Source organism: Zosterops lateralis, assembly GCF_965231275.1.
Source record: "Zosterops lateralis genome assembly, chromosome: 4".
Lineage (NCBI taxonomy): Eukaryota > Metazoa > Chordata > Aves > Passeriformes > Zosteropidae > Zosterops > Zosterops lateralis.
Window position 1 is genome coordinate 67319863 of NC_139765.1, and position 12947 is coordinate 67332809.

A 12947-nucleotide genomic window follows, 5' to 3' on the forward strand; every position below is an offset into this window, starting at 1 on the left:
GGTGACAGCAATGCACAATCTAACAGCAGCTACCAGAAATATATGTGCAGTGAAAGTGGATTTTGTTGTTTATAAAGTCAAAGTCTGATCTCCCAGTCTGTGTACAGTTACAGACACAAATATCAAGTTGCATTATTTAGACAAATAATGCTTTGTCCAAATAGCAGCTCTTCCCTGTGTGATCTGATGCTCTGCTGTTCTCTCTGAGCCAATAAGCTACTTTGAAATTTAAAAGGGAATTGTGTTTCCATAATGGAAATGAATGCAGAGTGGTTATTATATAGACCTAGAAGCAATTTGTGTTTGGTCAAGGCAGAAATGTTTGCTGGGGTGGTGTGGTCCCACAAGAACAGCACACAGCAAAAGGGATCTCAAATTGGACCAGAAATTGTTTGTCCATTTGGCAAAAATGGGGCCTGAAGCCTGAAGCAAAGAAGTAATTAGATAGTGAGCTGGGATTGCTGACAGACCACTGAAAGTCCCATTTAGCCAAGCCATTCTCTCATTCCATGAGGGACGGGAGGACGGCAAGCCTCTGGGAAGATCATTGGTAGGGCTTTTCCCACATCAAATCACACAGGAAATCTCTTTTTTCTTCTTGTTTTGAGAAGTGAAAGAAAAAAAAATACCCCAAACTAATAAAAATAAAGGAATGAATGGAAGTGTGGCAGGATGGAGGACTAAGTTACGGTGCAGCAGCATCCCCATCTCATGACCCAGGGGCACCCTCAGCAGTGGGTCACACTAATTCACAGGTGACAGCCCACAGAAATCTCTTGGTAAATCTGCCCCCGAAACAAGAGTTCATTTGTTTGAGCTAAGATGGTGCTGTTCTGCCTGGACCAAGTCCTTCCTCCTTCACTCTAACTAGTTTGACAGAGGTATGATTGATGGGAGCAGGGCTGGCTTGAGGCAGAACACAAATCCATGCCCGGAAACCATGGCCCCACTGAAATCACTGGGACAAAACTGCCATTGACTTCGCTGGAGCTGTGATTTCCATAGAGTTTAAGGCCAAAAAGAGACTGCTCACAACCTCCACACTGACCTCCTGCATAACTTAGCTCCTAGAATTTAGCTTGCTGGTTTGTTCAGTGGAGGAAATTACATTTCCAAGGAGGAATTTTTTTTGTTATGTTTGTTTTGTCTTTAAACTGCGGGACAAAATACTTGGGGGTTTGTAGCTTCACTCATGCAAGCTGTGTGAAAATACTGTCATTGTTTTAGTTCCATTGTTTAATACCAGTTTTAGTATTGGGATGTCATGCAGTGCTGGCTCTTGCTCATAGTGTAGGCGAGGGAAGGGGTTGCATTGGGGCTGTTAAAAATGTTCCACATTATTTCTCTGCCTTTCCTATAAGCCATTCAGAGCATCCAGTCCGGGTGGTAGTCCATGGATTTGGAGGGATGATTGTTCCTTCTGCACAGTGTGATTTAACAAGGCATTAATCATCTAGGAAGCGGCAAGACTTGAAGGACTGGGAGATGCCATATAGGTCAGCAACTCCAACAGCAATTATAGTTGGTCATTTATTAGATCTTTAGAATCAAAGAAAAATATGGGTCAGAAAGGCCTCTGGAGGTCTCTAGTCCAAACTCCTGCTAAAAGCTGGGCCATCTTCAAAGTTTGGTCTGGTTACTCATGGCCCTAAGTGTTTGACCACCTGCACTGATTGCTTTGGGACTTGGGGTTTTAATTTATATATCTTCTAATAATTTCCCTTGCTGCAACCCTGCAGCCTGTGTCTATTGCCTTTTACACTTTCACTGGGCACCTCTGAGCAAAATCTGTCTCCATCTTCTTTGCAAATTCCCTTTGGGTCATAAAACATAACTAACAGCGGGTAGATCCTCTACAGATTTCTGAAGATGGTTTGATTCTAAACAGCCACCAAACATGCTATCTGGAACCCTTGAAAGTGTGTGCATTCAGCCTGTGCCTCATCTCAGGTGATTCAGCACACAGAAAAGAGAAAGAAAATGGGACTCCTGGGCATTTGTATTTGGTTCTTAAGGGACCAAATGCAAAATGGTTCACACTGTGTCCCCACAGCATGCCCAGCCATAGTGCACATTCCCCAGTTCAGTGCCGAGTCTGGCTCTTCTGGGCACAGCAGGCAGGAAACAGTATCAGGGACCCCATACCACAACCTCAGGATTTGGAATTATTCCAAAAAGTACCATTTGGGCATGTTTCTCTAGGTACCATAGTCCAGACAGCACTGTGCACCAACCTCCAGGGCTGGCCTTCAGCAATCCTCTCTGTCCCATGCCTGAAGGGCAACACAGGCGCAAGCAACAGCCTCATTACTGCCAGGGGTTCCCAAATAAATGGCATGGTACTTCCAGTGAATGCTCAGGCAAGGTTCCCTGAGCACAAAGGGACAGAGCACAGCCCAGTGCCTAGCACTAATTCAGGTCCCCACACCTCTCCAAAAGTCCAGGTCAGCCAGGCCATGAGTGACCAAGCCAGCAGCAATTCCTGATATTTATTCACAAAAGACATTCCCTTCTTTATCAGGAACCTCCAGCATTTTTCAAATACTCTGACACTGACCCTACCTCCTGGCATGTGCAAACTCCACAGTACCAGCTTCATGTTCAATAAAAATGGTAAAAAATCCTTCAGACTCACATGGCTGAAATAGATGCAGATCCCTGGGCCTCCTCTCCTCCAGGCTCAGCTTAATTAAGGACCAGCCAGCAAACCACAAGTGTGCTCACAAAAGAAGCTTGCGTCTGAAGGGTTTTGACTGCAGCTCTTTGTAACTAGTCACAAACATCTGGTGCCTGGCAAGCTTGCCAGCCTCTTGGAAGGGGTTTCCAGTGAGAAAATTCCTGTAGTTTGCACCTGAATTCTCTGCAGCACTCGGATCTCTCTCCTGGCTCCTCTTCTAAGCTGCCAGCTTTATACAAGCCATTTCTGGCACTGGTTTCCCCATCATCGCCTCCCCACCCACCCCAACACATTTTAAACAGTGCACGTGGTCTGATGGGGAACATTTATTCCCTTGAATGTTCACAAGTTGATAAGTAGTTTTTTCAAATTCAAGTGGTAGTGTCAGTTCCAGTTTTATTGGCATGATGGAACAGAGAAGAGGAGGGAATAAGTGTAATTCTTTTCTCTTTTTTTACTAGCCCCTTTCACATGCATGTGTGAGTGTGCAGCTGTGCCAGTCTCACAGATACTTCCTTAAGTATCTGTTGAAGATTAAATCATCTCATGTGCAGCCTGTAATGATGGCCGCTACCAAAAATTGTTCCCATCTGAAAGCTGCCCAGTGCTGCATGATCCCAAACGAGCTGCTGACCTCAGAAGAGAGCCCAGCAGGCAAACCACCACATCACAGACTTGGCCCTCTGCAGCACCACTAATTGTCCCTTTGTCTGCGGGCACTGACTGAAGGCAGCTACTCAAGGGCAGGGGAAGTGTGCTCTAAGCTTGTGTTACTGACTGGCTTTCTCCTAAGCCCCATTTCCAGTGTGTTTGGGGAGATGCTGTCCCAGTCCCTGCTGAGGTACTCTTTGTTCAAAGGATCACTGCACTTTTGATATAATCCCAATACAAATTGTCCCACCCACATGTGCAGGCATTGGGTTTGAGGCAGGAAATTAACCAAAGACAATCATAAGCCAAATAACCCAAAATCAGACTCAACCTCGGTGCAGGGAGAGGCAAATTTGCCATGAACACAGATGCTTTGACTCAAACCAGCCCCCAAACCAGCATGCATCTGTTGTCACTGCATTTGCACAAGATCCTGTTGAAATTATGACCAGTTCCCTGCTGGGGCTGTATTCCCCAGTGAAGGCTGCAAGCACCAGCATGGTAAAAGGATCTTGATGGGTAAAAATTATGCTTCCATTTAGGAAGACCCACTAATGACACCTTGTACATCTGTCACTGCATTAACAACATCAATTTGAGACCATACATTTAGGTGGGCAACTGGTGAAAGGAACAGCTTGCTTACATTAGGAGGTCTGGCTGAAGGGGGACCTTCAGCTTTGTTTCTCTGGAGGGATTGTGATCAGCTAACAGGAAAGTGGATACTTTCTTGTGGGTATTCACATTTTTGCAGATTGGATTCCTTTTGTATAGGAAGGGGGAGACCTCTCAGGTCAATATGGGAAAAAGGAAAAACACTGTAGAATAATACTTGGGGAACCAAGGAGCACAATTACAGCAATGGTAAAACACACATGTACGTTTGGGAGAGCAGAGCTATGGAGTAAAAGACACAAACTTAGATTGTGGGGTCACTTTCACCCCCTCCCTCCTTAGTCTGGATCTGCCTCCTTCTGCCAAGAAAAGCAACAAAGCTAAATATAAAAATGCAGCAATCTGGGGAGCTGCTCCAGTGCCCAAAACGTAGGTGTCTAATGCTGTTTTAGGCACTGCTGGTGATCCAAGACATCTGCGTGGGGCTGGCAGATACAGCACCGGACCTATGTCAGGCTTCCTCCCACCCGGGGCAGCAGCCGGGGGCCAGGCAGGGAACCCTGGGGCATGGAAAAGGGCACTCCATGCCTACATTTGGGCATCTGAGCAGCTTCCCCACGAGCCCCGTGTGTTTGGACAGTTGGAGTTAATCATCGAAGAGTAACGAGAAACAGAGCTTCCCTTAGCAAACAGCACTGTGAGATTTGTTAGCGGAGAGGGTAAAACAGAAAAGGATCCGAGCACAGGGGACAGTCAGTCCGGCAGAGTCAGAGGGGGAGGATGGGCAGGAGAGCATCCAAACAGAGCAGCTGCCAGCAGCTCGGAAAAGTTTCAAATTCCTCCTGCGCCACGCCGAAATTTAGTCATAAATGACAACGGGGGACCTGGGGACAGAGGGATATTTTCTGAAGGGTGTGATCTGCTGGCTTTTTAGACTCTTATGTGTTCCACATGTCTGAGCGCCTCCCAAACACGTCCTCTGCACATGCCGTGCAGCACAGCCGCGTTATCCTCCCCGCCCTGCGGATGGGCATCTGCAGGCACAGAGGGCTGTTTTCAGCTTGACCCCAGTTGTTGTCTGTGGGAGTTTAGGCCCCAAACTTCCTTTTCATGCCTTTGAAGCCAGGCACTTAAAGAGAAGTCAGACTTCAGCTCCCGGCTTAACCCTTTCACCCTATGTCTGTCCTCCCTCGGTGGGTAAAATAGTGGGTATTTCTGTGCTTAATTTGGTGTTTACGAGTTTTATGCAGCAATTAATATTTCCAGCGGAGGTATAAAATAATCCCCTAAGAACAATGTAACTCAGTCTTTCAGACTTCCCATCTCTCCTGGCTCCCTTCTTCCCCTACCCTCCCAGCAATGTGGACAGCCCTAGAATATGGGGCAGCTCAGTGCCCTTCTTAACCCCTATCCTTCCTTCCAAGAAGCAATGTGTTACAGAAAGGCAAAAAAAAAAAAAAAAATTAAAAAAAAAAAAAAAAAAAAAAAAAAAAAAAAAAAACACCCACAAACCTTAACCTTGCTTGAAAACTTTAACAAATATTTTCAATTTTCCTGCCCCTGAAATACCAGCTAGGAGAAAAATTTTGGTCCTCTCTGTGATTTGTTTTATTCTCTAGATTATAGACTGCAGCTCTATCAGTGCAAATCAAATTACGCCTCCTGTTTCCTTATCTCCAGAGCGCTGACACTGGCAGCCGAGCCTTATCTTGGCGTGTCAGGAGCCAGCGCCTTCCTCGGGGATAGGACAGGAACTCCACAGAAGCTACTTGGGCTGGGAGAAGGAGTATCAGGAAAAACTCTGCTGCCTGTGCTCCCCAGCAGCGGGGCTGCATTGCCCCAGCTCTGCTGCTTGAGAGGGGCAGTGCTAGCCGAAGTCCGAGATGCCCAGGGGGGTGGAGGCTGCCTTTTCCCCGTGGATTAGCAGGGTTTGGATTTGGGTTTACTCATTTCCAAGGAGGAGGCAGTGGTGGACCTGCCCGCAGCGGTGACGGTGTGATGGTTCTCGGAGCTTGGCGCTATTTCGCGCTGCTCCTGAGGTCGGTCCGCCCTCCTGCCTGGGAGATGGGCTTCATTTCACGGGAGAAATGTGGGCACAGGGCCGTGTAAGCGCATCCCCATTGCCCAAGAGCACGGAGAGACCTCCAGGGCTGGCCCGGGCTGACTCAGGAGCGAGGGCAGGCGGCATTTCACCCCCATGAAAAGCTTCGTGCCTCAGTTTCCCTCTTGGTGGTAGTGTTGGCTTTGATCCAATGCTGCTCTGAGGTGTCCCGGCAGGGCAGCCTGTAAAACAGAGGCGGAGATACGACCTGCTTATTGCCGTGTTTTGTACCGCCGGGAGCGCCTGGAGCCTTGGGCATCACCACCACGAGTGTGACAGCACCTGGGACAGATAAACTCTCCACTCGGCTCATTGCTCATGCTGAGTATTATTAGCAGAGCTGGGTATTAACATTTGGGTGGAGCGGGGGTCTCATCCCCTTCACCCCGGGGAGAGTCTGCTGTGCCAGAGGCCCATGCACCACCCCAGGTGCCAGCCCTTCAAGAAAAACGTAGTCGGTTCCCGGTTTGCCCGGACTTTGTCTTTTCAACACGCAAAGCGAAACCGGCGCCCTTCCCCGCCTGCCCCCAGCACGGAGCCGGCCGCGGGCCGCGGGGGCCGGGCGGGAGGGAGGGAGGGAGGGAAGGGAGGGACAGAGGCCGCCGCCCACCCCGGGGCTGCCCCGCGGGTGCGGGCGGGGGGCGCGGGCGGGACGCGGGGCCGGGGCGGAGCGCGGCTCACGGGGCATTCCCGCCGCAGCGCCGGGAGGAAGCGGCGCGCAGGGCTGGGCGAGGGAGCGCGCGGAGGCGCCTCATCCCCTTCTTCTCCCCGCAGATCTTCCAATGGAGGCAGCTGGAGAACCTCTATTTCCGCGAGAAGAAGTTCTCGGTGGAGGTGCACGATCCGCGCAGGTGAGCCACGGGACGGGCCGGGCTGAGCCGGGAGATGCGGTGCCGAGCCGGGTCCTGCCCACACCGCGCTGTCCCCGCTTCTGTGCGGGGCTCGCTGCGCCTGGTAGCTGGGGAACACTGAGAGGCAAGCCGGGGGCTGCTGCTTCCTTTCAGCGGGACATTTCGGGTTCTGGTGTGCGTTTTTGAGGATGTGTTTCCCCTCGACTCCTAGCGGTATTTTTTTTCCCCTTCCCTCTGTTCTGGCACCTTGTGACCCCCAGGACTGTGCTGCTCCGGTGCCTCAGCTGCGGTGCTGACAGCCCTCGTGTGTGAAACGGGGGTTTGCTTTTTCCCCGTGTTTCACTCAGAGCCCGGAGATGAGCGCCAGATTTTGTACTCACATGCTTCTTTGTAAATAAATATTCAGTAGTGCAACTGAAAGGAATGGCACAGAACCAGAGGTTTACCGCCGGCAGCCTGGATGAAAGCCCATCAGTCTTTTTGGCACAGGAGCCCTTTTTTTTCTTACTTCAGAATCCTAATGTGAGAGTTCAAGGGGCTGTGCTGCATCCCATCAGTAGGTTCAGCACCCCTGGTGTGTTTGCATTACTGGATGGTTACTGCACACAGTGAGTGTATGGCTCTGAAAGTTGTTCTGACTAAAAGCAATGCCTCGTTTGCACTGTAAGTACGATACCACTAATGGAAACCATCTCTCTGCCCAGACTGATTTGATGTGTTGCTGGTAGTAGTGTGTTGTGCTGATCACTCAGCTGTGATCCAGTTTCACCTGTTTCCCATGTCTATCTGTGTTCTAATATATGTACTTTTATTAGGGGAATTTTATATGCAGTTTATTATGCAGTTTATCAGTGTGACTGATATGAGCACAGTCACACCAGTACAACGGTGCTGTCTGCATAGGTGCATAAAACTAACACCAAGTAAAGCAGCTCCAGGTCAGCAGAACCTCAAAGCATCTGCTTAATATTAAGCGTGTTAACAGTTGCATGAAATCTAGCAGAGCAAATTCCCAAAGTCGAGGATACAGTGGGAGATCTTCCAGCAGCAGGAGCTGGGGGTTGTGCACTGCTTCCCCCACCAAGCTCCAGCAGCCCGAGAGGCGTCAGAAACGCGTGCTGTGAGCGACCAGCAGCCAGGAGCCCCTAAATGCCTAAGTTCTGCCTGTTTCCTGGAAGGAGCAGTTGCAAGAAAAAAGAAAGGAAATAGCTCTGGGACATTAAAATTATGGTGACATTTGCAACTCGATGTTGTGCATGAAATGTGACCACACAGAGCAGCCTCTTCTCTCTCATTTGTATTTAGATTATAGGAATTAGTGACACAGAAGAGCTTCCGTTCTTTACTCCATTGCTTTGTTTCTCTGACTCAACACCAGGAGGACAAAGCCCTGTCCGGGATTGTCAGCCTGGTACTTTCTTGCTACAAAGGAATTAGTTTGGTTGGATTTTGTATAGTTTTGATTGGGTTTGGTATCCAGAGGGGCACCATCCAGATGGAGCTGGTACTCAGGCTGTAATGCAGCGCAGCACGTTGCAGTGGCGTGGTGGGAAGACAGTTTGGGTTGTAGTGTCCCAGCCAAGTGGGATGGACTCCTGAGAGGAGTTGTTCAGCGTGTGGAGGCGGAGGAGTAGCCAACGCAGTGCTCTCTCCACATTCCTCTCCTCATAGCCAAACCAGAGCCTGAGTCAGCGAAGCCACAGTCAGGAGAGTGAGCACAGCTCCGTGGTTGTGGCCAGGGCTGGGCAGCACAATGTATGTTTTTAAGCCCTACCTCTGCCCGTGGCTTCCTGTTCCCAACAAGCCATTTAACTTCCTTTCATTGCAGTTACTTATCCCATAAAGGAAGAAAATGATAGATTTTAGGGACTATCAACAGGGTTAATTCCATAGCACATGTAGCATGCTCAGAGAGAGGTCATGGAAAAAACACCCACGGGCCATATCTCTCAGCTCTTCAAACACAGCTGTGAAAAGCAAGTCCACAGCTCTGACCAACAGTCTGCAGACGTTCTAATGGAGTCTCCTGTTTTGATGGGAAACATATACAGATTCCAAAAAGGAAAATAATTAGAAATCACTGCTTTTACAGGGAGAAGATGAATGATTTGCAGAGTAGGTTTCTAAGAATTCAGGAGTAACTGTGTTTGAAATGAATAGGATGACACCAGAATTAATTCTTCAGCCCATGTTTGAGTGCCTTAATTTCCTTAGAGCTTTATGTGCCAGTGTGCTGCAGGGGTTTGTGTCCTTAGACCAGTATAAACCATCCAGAGCTGGGTCCACTCTCCAGTCTCGACTTCAAGAACACCTCTCAGTACAGCCTTCATTCCCTGTCCAGTGTCAGGAATGAGGCAGCCCAGCACCATCAGCCACTGTCCTGTTGCATCCATGGAGACTTTTCTCACAAGAACAATACTCATAATAGGACAAGGTCTGTAGCACCATTCACAAGGAGAGGACTCAGCACAGGGTAACACTGAAACATGAGATCCCAGTTGTCTCAGCCCTTGTTTGCATTGGCCACAGCTGTTTTCTCAGAAATTTCACTCTGATTTGTAGCTCTGTAATTTGACTTTTAACACATTTTGTAGCACTGAAAAAGCCCTGATGCAATGGCTGTCAGCTCTCTCCTAGACTGAACATTGCCAGCAGTTCTCATTTTGCTGCAGAGTTTTGGTTTTCTTTCATTCTTGGCTCTGTCACAACTTTCTTCAGCTGTTCACTGCTCCATGTTCACCTCTAACTTTGGATAAGGCAGTGGCCCCCAAGCACCAGAAGAGAGGTGGCCAGTGCAGATACAGGTGCAGGAGGGGGACCTTAGGACTTGTGAGTGCTAGTAAAAGAGTTGACTCCCCCTTGCATGGCACAGTAGAGCTCCTGGGCTGTCCTGCAGTGTCACCTCCACACCTGCATGGCCCAGACTCCCTGGGCTCACTGTGGGCTCTGGCAGCCCCTCTGTGGCACCCCTGTTCCCCAGGCTGTGTCTTGCACTGGTCCCTCTTCACCATCCATGTCCCTAAAAGTGTCACATTTCTGAGCAAGCCTCTATACCCATGTCACATAATTTCATAATCCTACTCTACCACAAGACCCATTTTAACAGACTGGAGAGGAGGCCCTCATTTATCTGGGGCTCTGTAGGTCAGTGGTGTGGTTTATTCCATCCAGAGCTTCTTCCCTGCAGTGGGAGGAGTTCCACAGACCAGGATGGAGAGAGCCTGGATGTGCTCTGTGCTGGTGTCAGGGGCTCTGCTGGTGGGGTTGCTTTTGAGGGATGGGGAGGAATAATCAAGCAGGTTTGTACAGCTGTGAAAGCATGGGGAAATGTAACCTGTGTTTTTTTGCTAATGATTGAGAACAATTGGGAGTCCCAGAGAGGAAATATTTAGCTCTTATTTTTCCTGTTTTTAAATTCACTCAGCTAATCACTGAGTCCCATTCTTCTCTCCAGGGCACTAGGCAGCCCCCTCTGAGCCTCACAACTCCCTGCCCCCACACCATGTAGCAAATCCTGCTACATCTGTTTACAAGTGGGGAAATCAAGGTTGCTGAAGAGTTTCACTCAAACTCCCTAAAGCAGCCATTGATCCTGTGGCTCTTTAGTTGGTACTTGGGTCCTAATATTTGGGAGCCACTCTGTCCAAAGCCAGAGGCAGTGGAGGGTGTGAGGATTTCACCTCAGATGTCTCTACGTGTGATGAGACATGCAGGCTTTGCCCTTGGTGGCTCCCCTGGGATGTGCAGCAAGTCAGCATCAGCGAAATCCAGGGATACAGTCTGAGCTGGACAAACTGGATGATCTTTGCTATTAGTCCTCTGGAGCTTGCTATCATGAGGAGATATTTGAAATAAATGTTCTCTTGGCTTGATTTGATAGTTATTACTGGTTTCTAAGCATTTTTTTCCCATTAACATAAGGGTGTGTACACAGTAAAGACAGCAACTTTTACTATGAGATCTGTGACAGGTTCTGCTTTCACAGAAAGCAATCTGGTGAAACTTTTGTGTAACCTCAGTTCATTCTTTTCTCCTCTCCAGGGCATCTGTGACCAGAAGGACTTTTGGGCATAGTGGCATTGCTGTGCATACCTGGTACGCCTGTCCAGCATTAATAAAGTCTATCTGGGCTATGGCCATTAGTCAACATCAGTTCTACCTGGACAGGAAGCAAAGCAAGGTAAGCATGGGAAGTTTCCATTTGTGGTGGGTGAAACCTTCTCACTCTCCACAGTCCCAGCCACATCAAGTCCAGATGGTGGCTTCTTTCCTGCCCTCCCTTTCCACTTGAGATCAAAAAAAAAGGCAAATCAACTGAAGATTCTGAAGTCCTGACCAGACTGAGAAAATTTGTATTGAATTCATGCCTGTGGGAGTAAGGATTCAGGAAAAGGTTGTATTGAACTGTGGCCAAATTATAGGAGCCAAAGTTAGGAGGCAGATAGGGTCAACATCCCTGTCTGGATGATTTCCACGTCTTCCATGTCTGTCATAAAGTTAGGGCAGCTCCCAGTAACTGAATTCAAAGTAGCTTCACAACCTACAACTGTCTCTGGGTTCTTCTTGCTGTCCCTTGATTTTCACTATTGTATTTTCCTAGAAAAGAGGAGTAGGGATATTATTTTAGGAAGGGGACAGGAGGCTTGACAGCCTGGCTGTACAAGGAGCTATTGCAATCTGGTGCTGCACAAAGTGCCATGCAATACACAAAAGAATCCACCTCAAAACCAGAGGAGTGTGTGTTCTCCCTCTTAATTCCTTTCATCAGTTTTTTTAGGCATACCCAGAGCAGCAGGAGATCGCTTTGATCACTTTGAGTTTACTTTGATACAGAGAAAAGCCTTCTCAAGCAGACTTCCCTCTCCATATGAGCCCGCTGGTGTAAAGCTTTACAGAGAAGACAGAGCCTGTGTTGAGTGGGTACCTGCATTGGTCCTCATCTCTGGTGAAATGGCAGAATGTGCAAGTGATGATCCTTCAAATGCCTGAAACAATCTTAATATCTTGCTATTGTCAAAGCACTGCGTGCATTTTCAGGCTGGGGTGCTTACTTCCTTGCTCAGGCCCTGGCCCTATCAGGCCCTTTCATAAGCCAGTTCAGCCCATTAAACTGGCAGAAAAATATTTTTTTTTCCTGCTTTTCTTTAGTGCATTATTTTTTCTGCCAGTTAAATTAATTGAGTTGGCTTTCTGGAATAATGTGGAGGACCATGAGTGTGCTGTTAGTCCCACTTGTTCTAAGCCCTTCTGACACTGCTTTCCCCTATAAGCTCTGTGACTTTATTGTAGAGTGGGTAAGACTTTTGGATGCCTTGGCCATGGTTGCTCTCACTTTGGCCATGTCTCATCTAATGCAAAAATCCAGGTTACGACTTAGTAGCCATAAGCTGTATTGAATTTAGGGATATAGCCAACTTCCCAACCCTGCCTAAGTGCCAGCTGTAAATATGGACAAATTGCATACTCATTGATACTAAGGGAAGCTTTCGTGTGCCCCTTCTCTGCTCAGGACCATCAGGGCAGTGCATAGTTCTCTCTGTCAACTCAGAGATAAATTTTAAGCAGATAGAAGTTTATTTTTCTTTACTTTTAGCCAGATGGATTTGCTGATCTAGCTGCAAGGTATTTAGGTCACAAGCAATCAACAAACAAAAGGAGATTCCCTCCTCCTCCCATTTCTTTGGTAAGAAACTGGATCTCTGAAACACCCAGGACTTCCCTTCAGTGACTCCTTTTGTTGTTGGCAGATTGTGTTTCAGTTTTATCTCCCCTCTCTCACACTCCTACAGGCAGCACCACCCACCAGCCCTCATTTGTCAACCTGTCACATCTGTGACTGTGTCAGCATGCTTTGTCACAATAATCCCAGTGGCCGTGCTGAGGCTTTGAAGTTAAGGCATACAAATATTTTCATCCTTTTCTCTTAAGGGAACCGATATTTTCATCTGTTGTCCTCATCTTTGACATGACACTGTCAATCTTGATAGATCCATCAATTTTAATTGATCTGTTCTGCTGGTCATTTCAGGGACACAGTGCTCATATGTGCTTT

The 12947-nt window shown here is 48.1% G+C and overlaps 1 protein-coding gene across 7 annotated transcripts in view; it reads left to right on the top strand.

Moving 5' to 3' along the window:
* Nucleotides 1-12947, top strand: part of FRMD4A (FERM domain containing 4A) — a 270813-nt gene that overhangs the window by 228159 nt on the left and 29707 nt on the right. For all 7 annotated transcript variants that reach the window (XM_083859687.1, XM_083859685.1, XM_083859684.1 and 4 more), the window contains exons 12-13: nucleotides 6819-6895; nucleotides 10937-11075. In XM_083859687.1, coding sequence (XP_083715813.1) covers nucleotides 6819-6895; nucleotides 10937-11075 — 216 coding nt within the window. The remainder of the gene's footprint in view (nucleotides 1-6818; nucleotides 6896-10936; nucleotides 11076-12947) is intronic.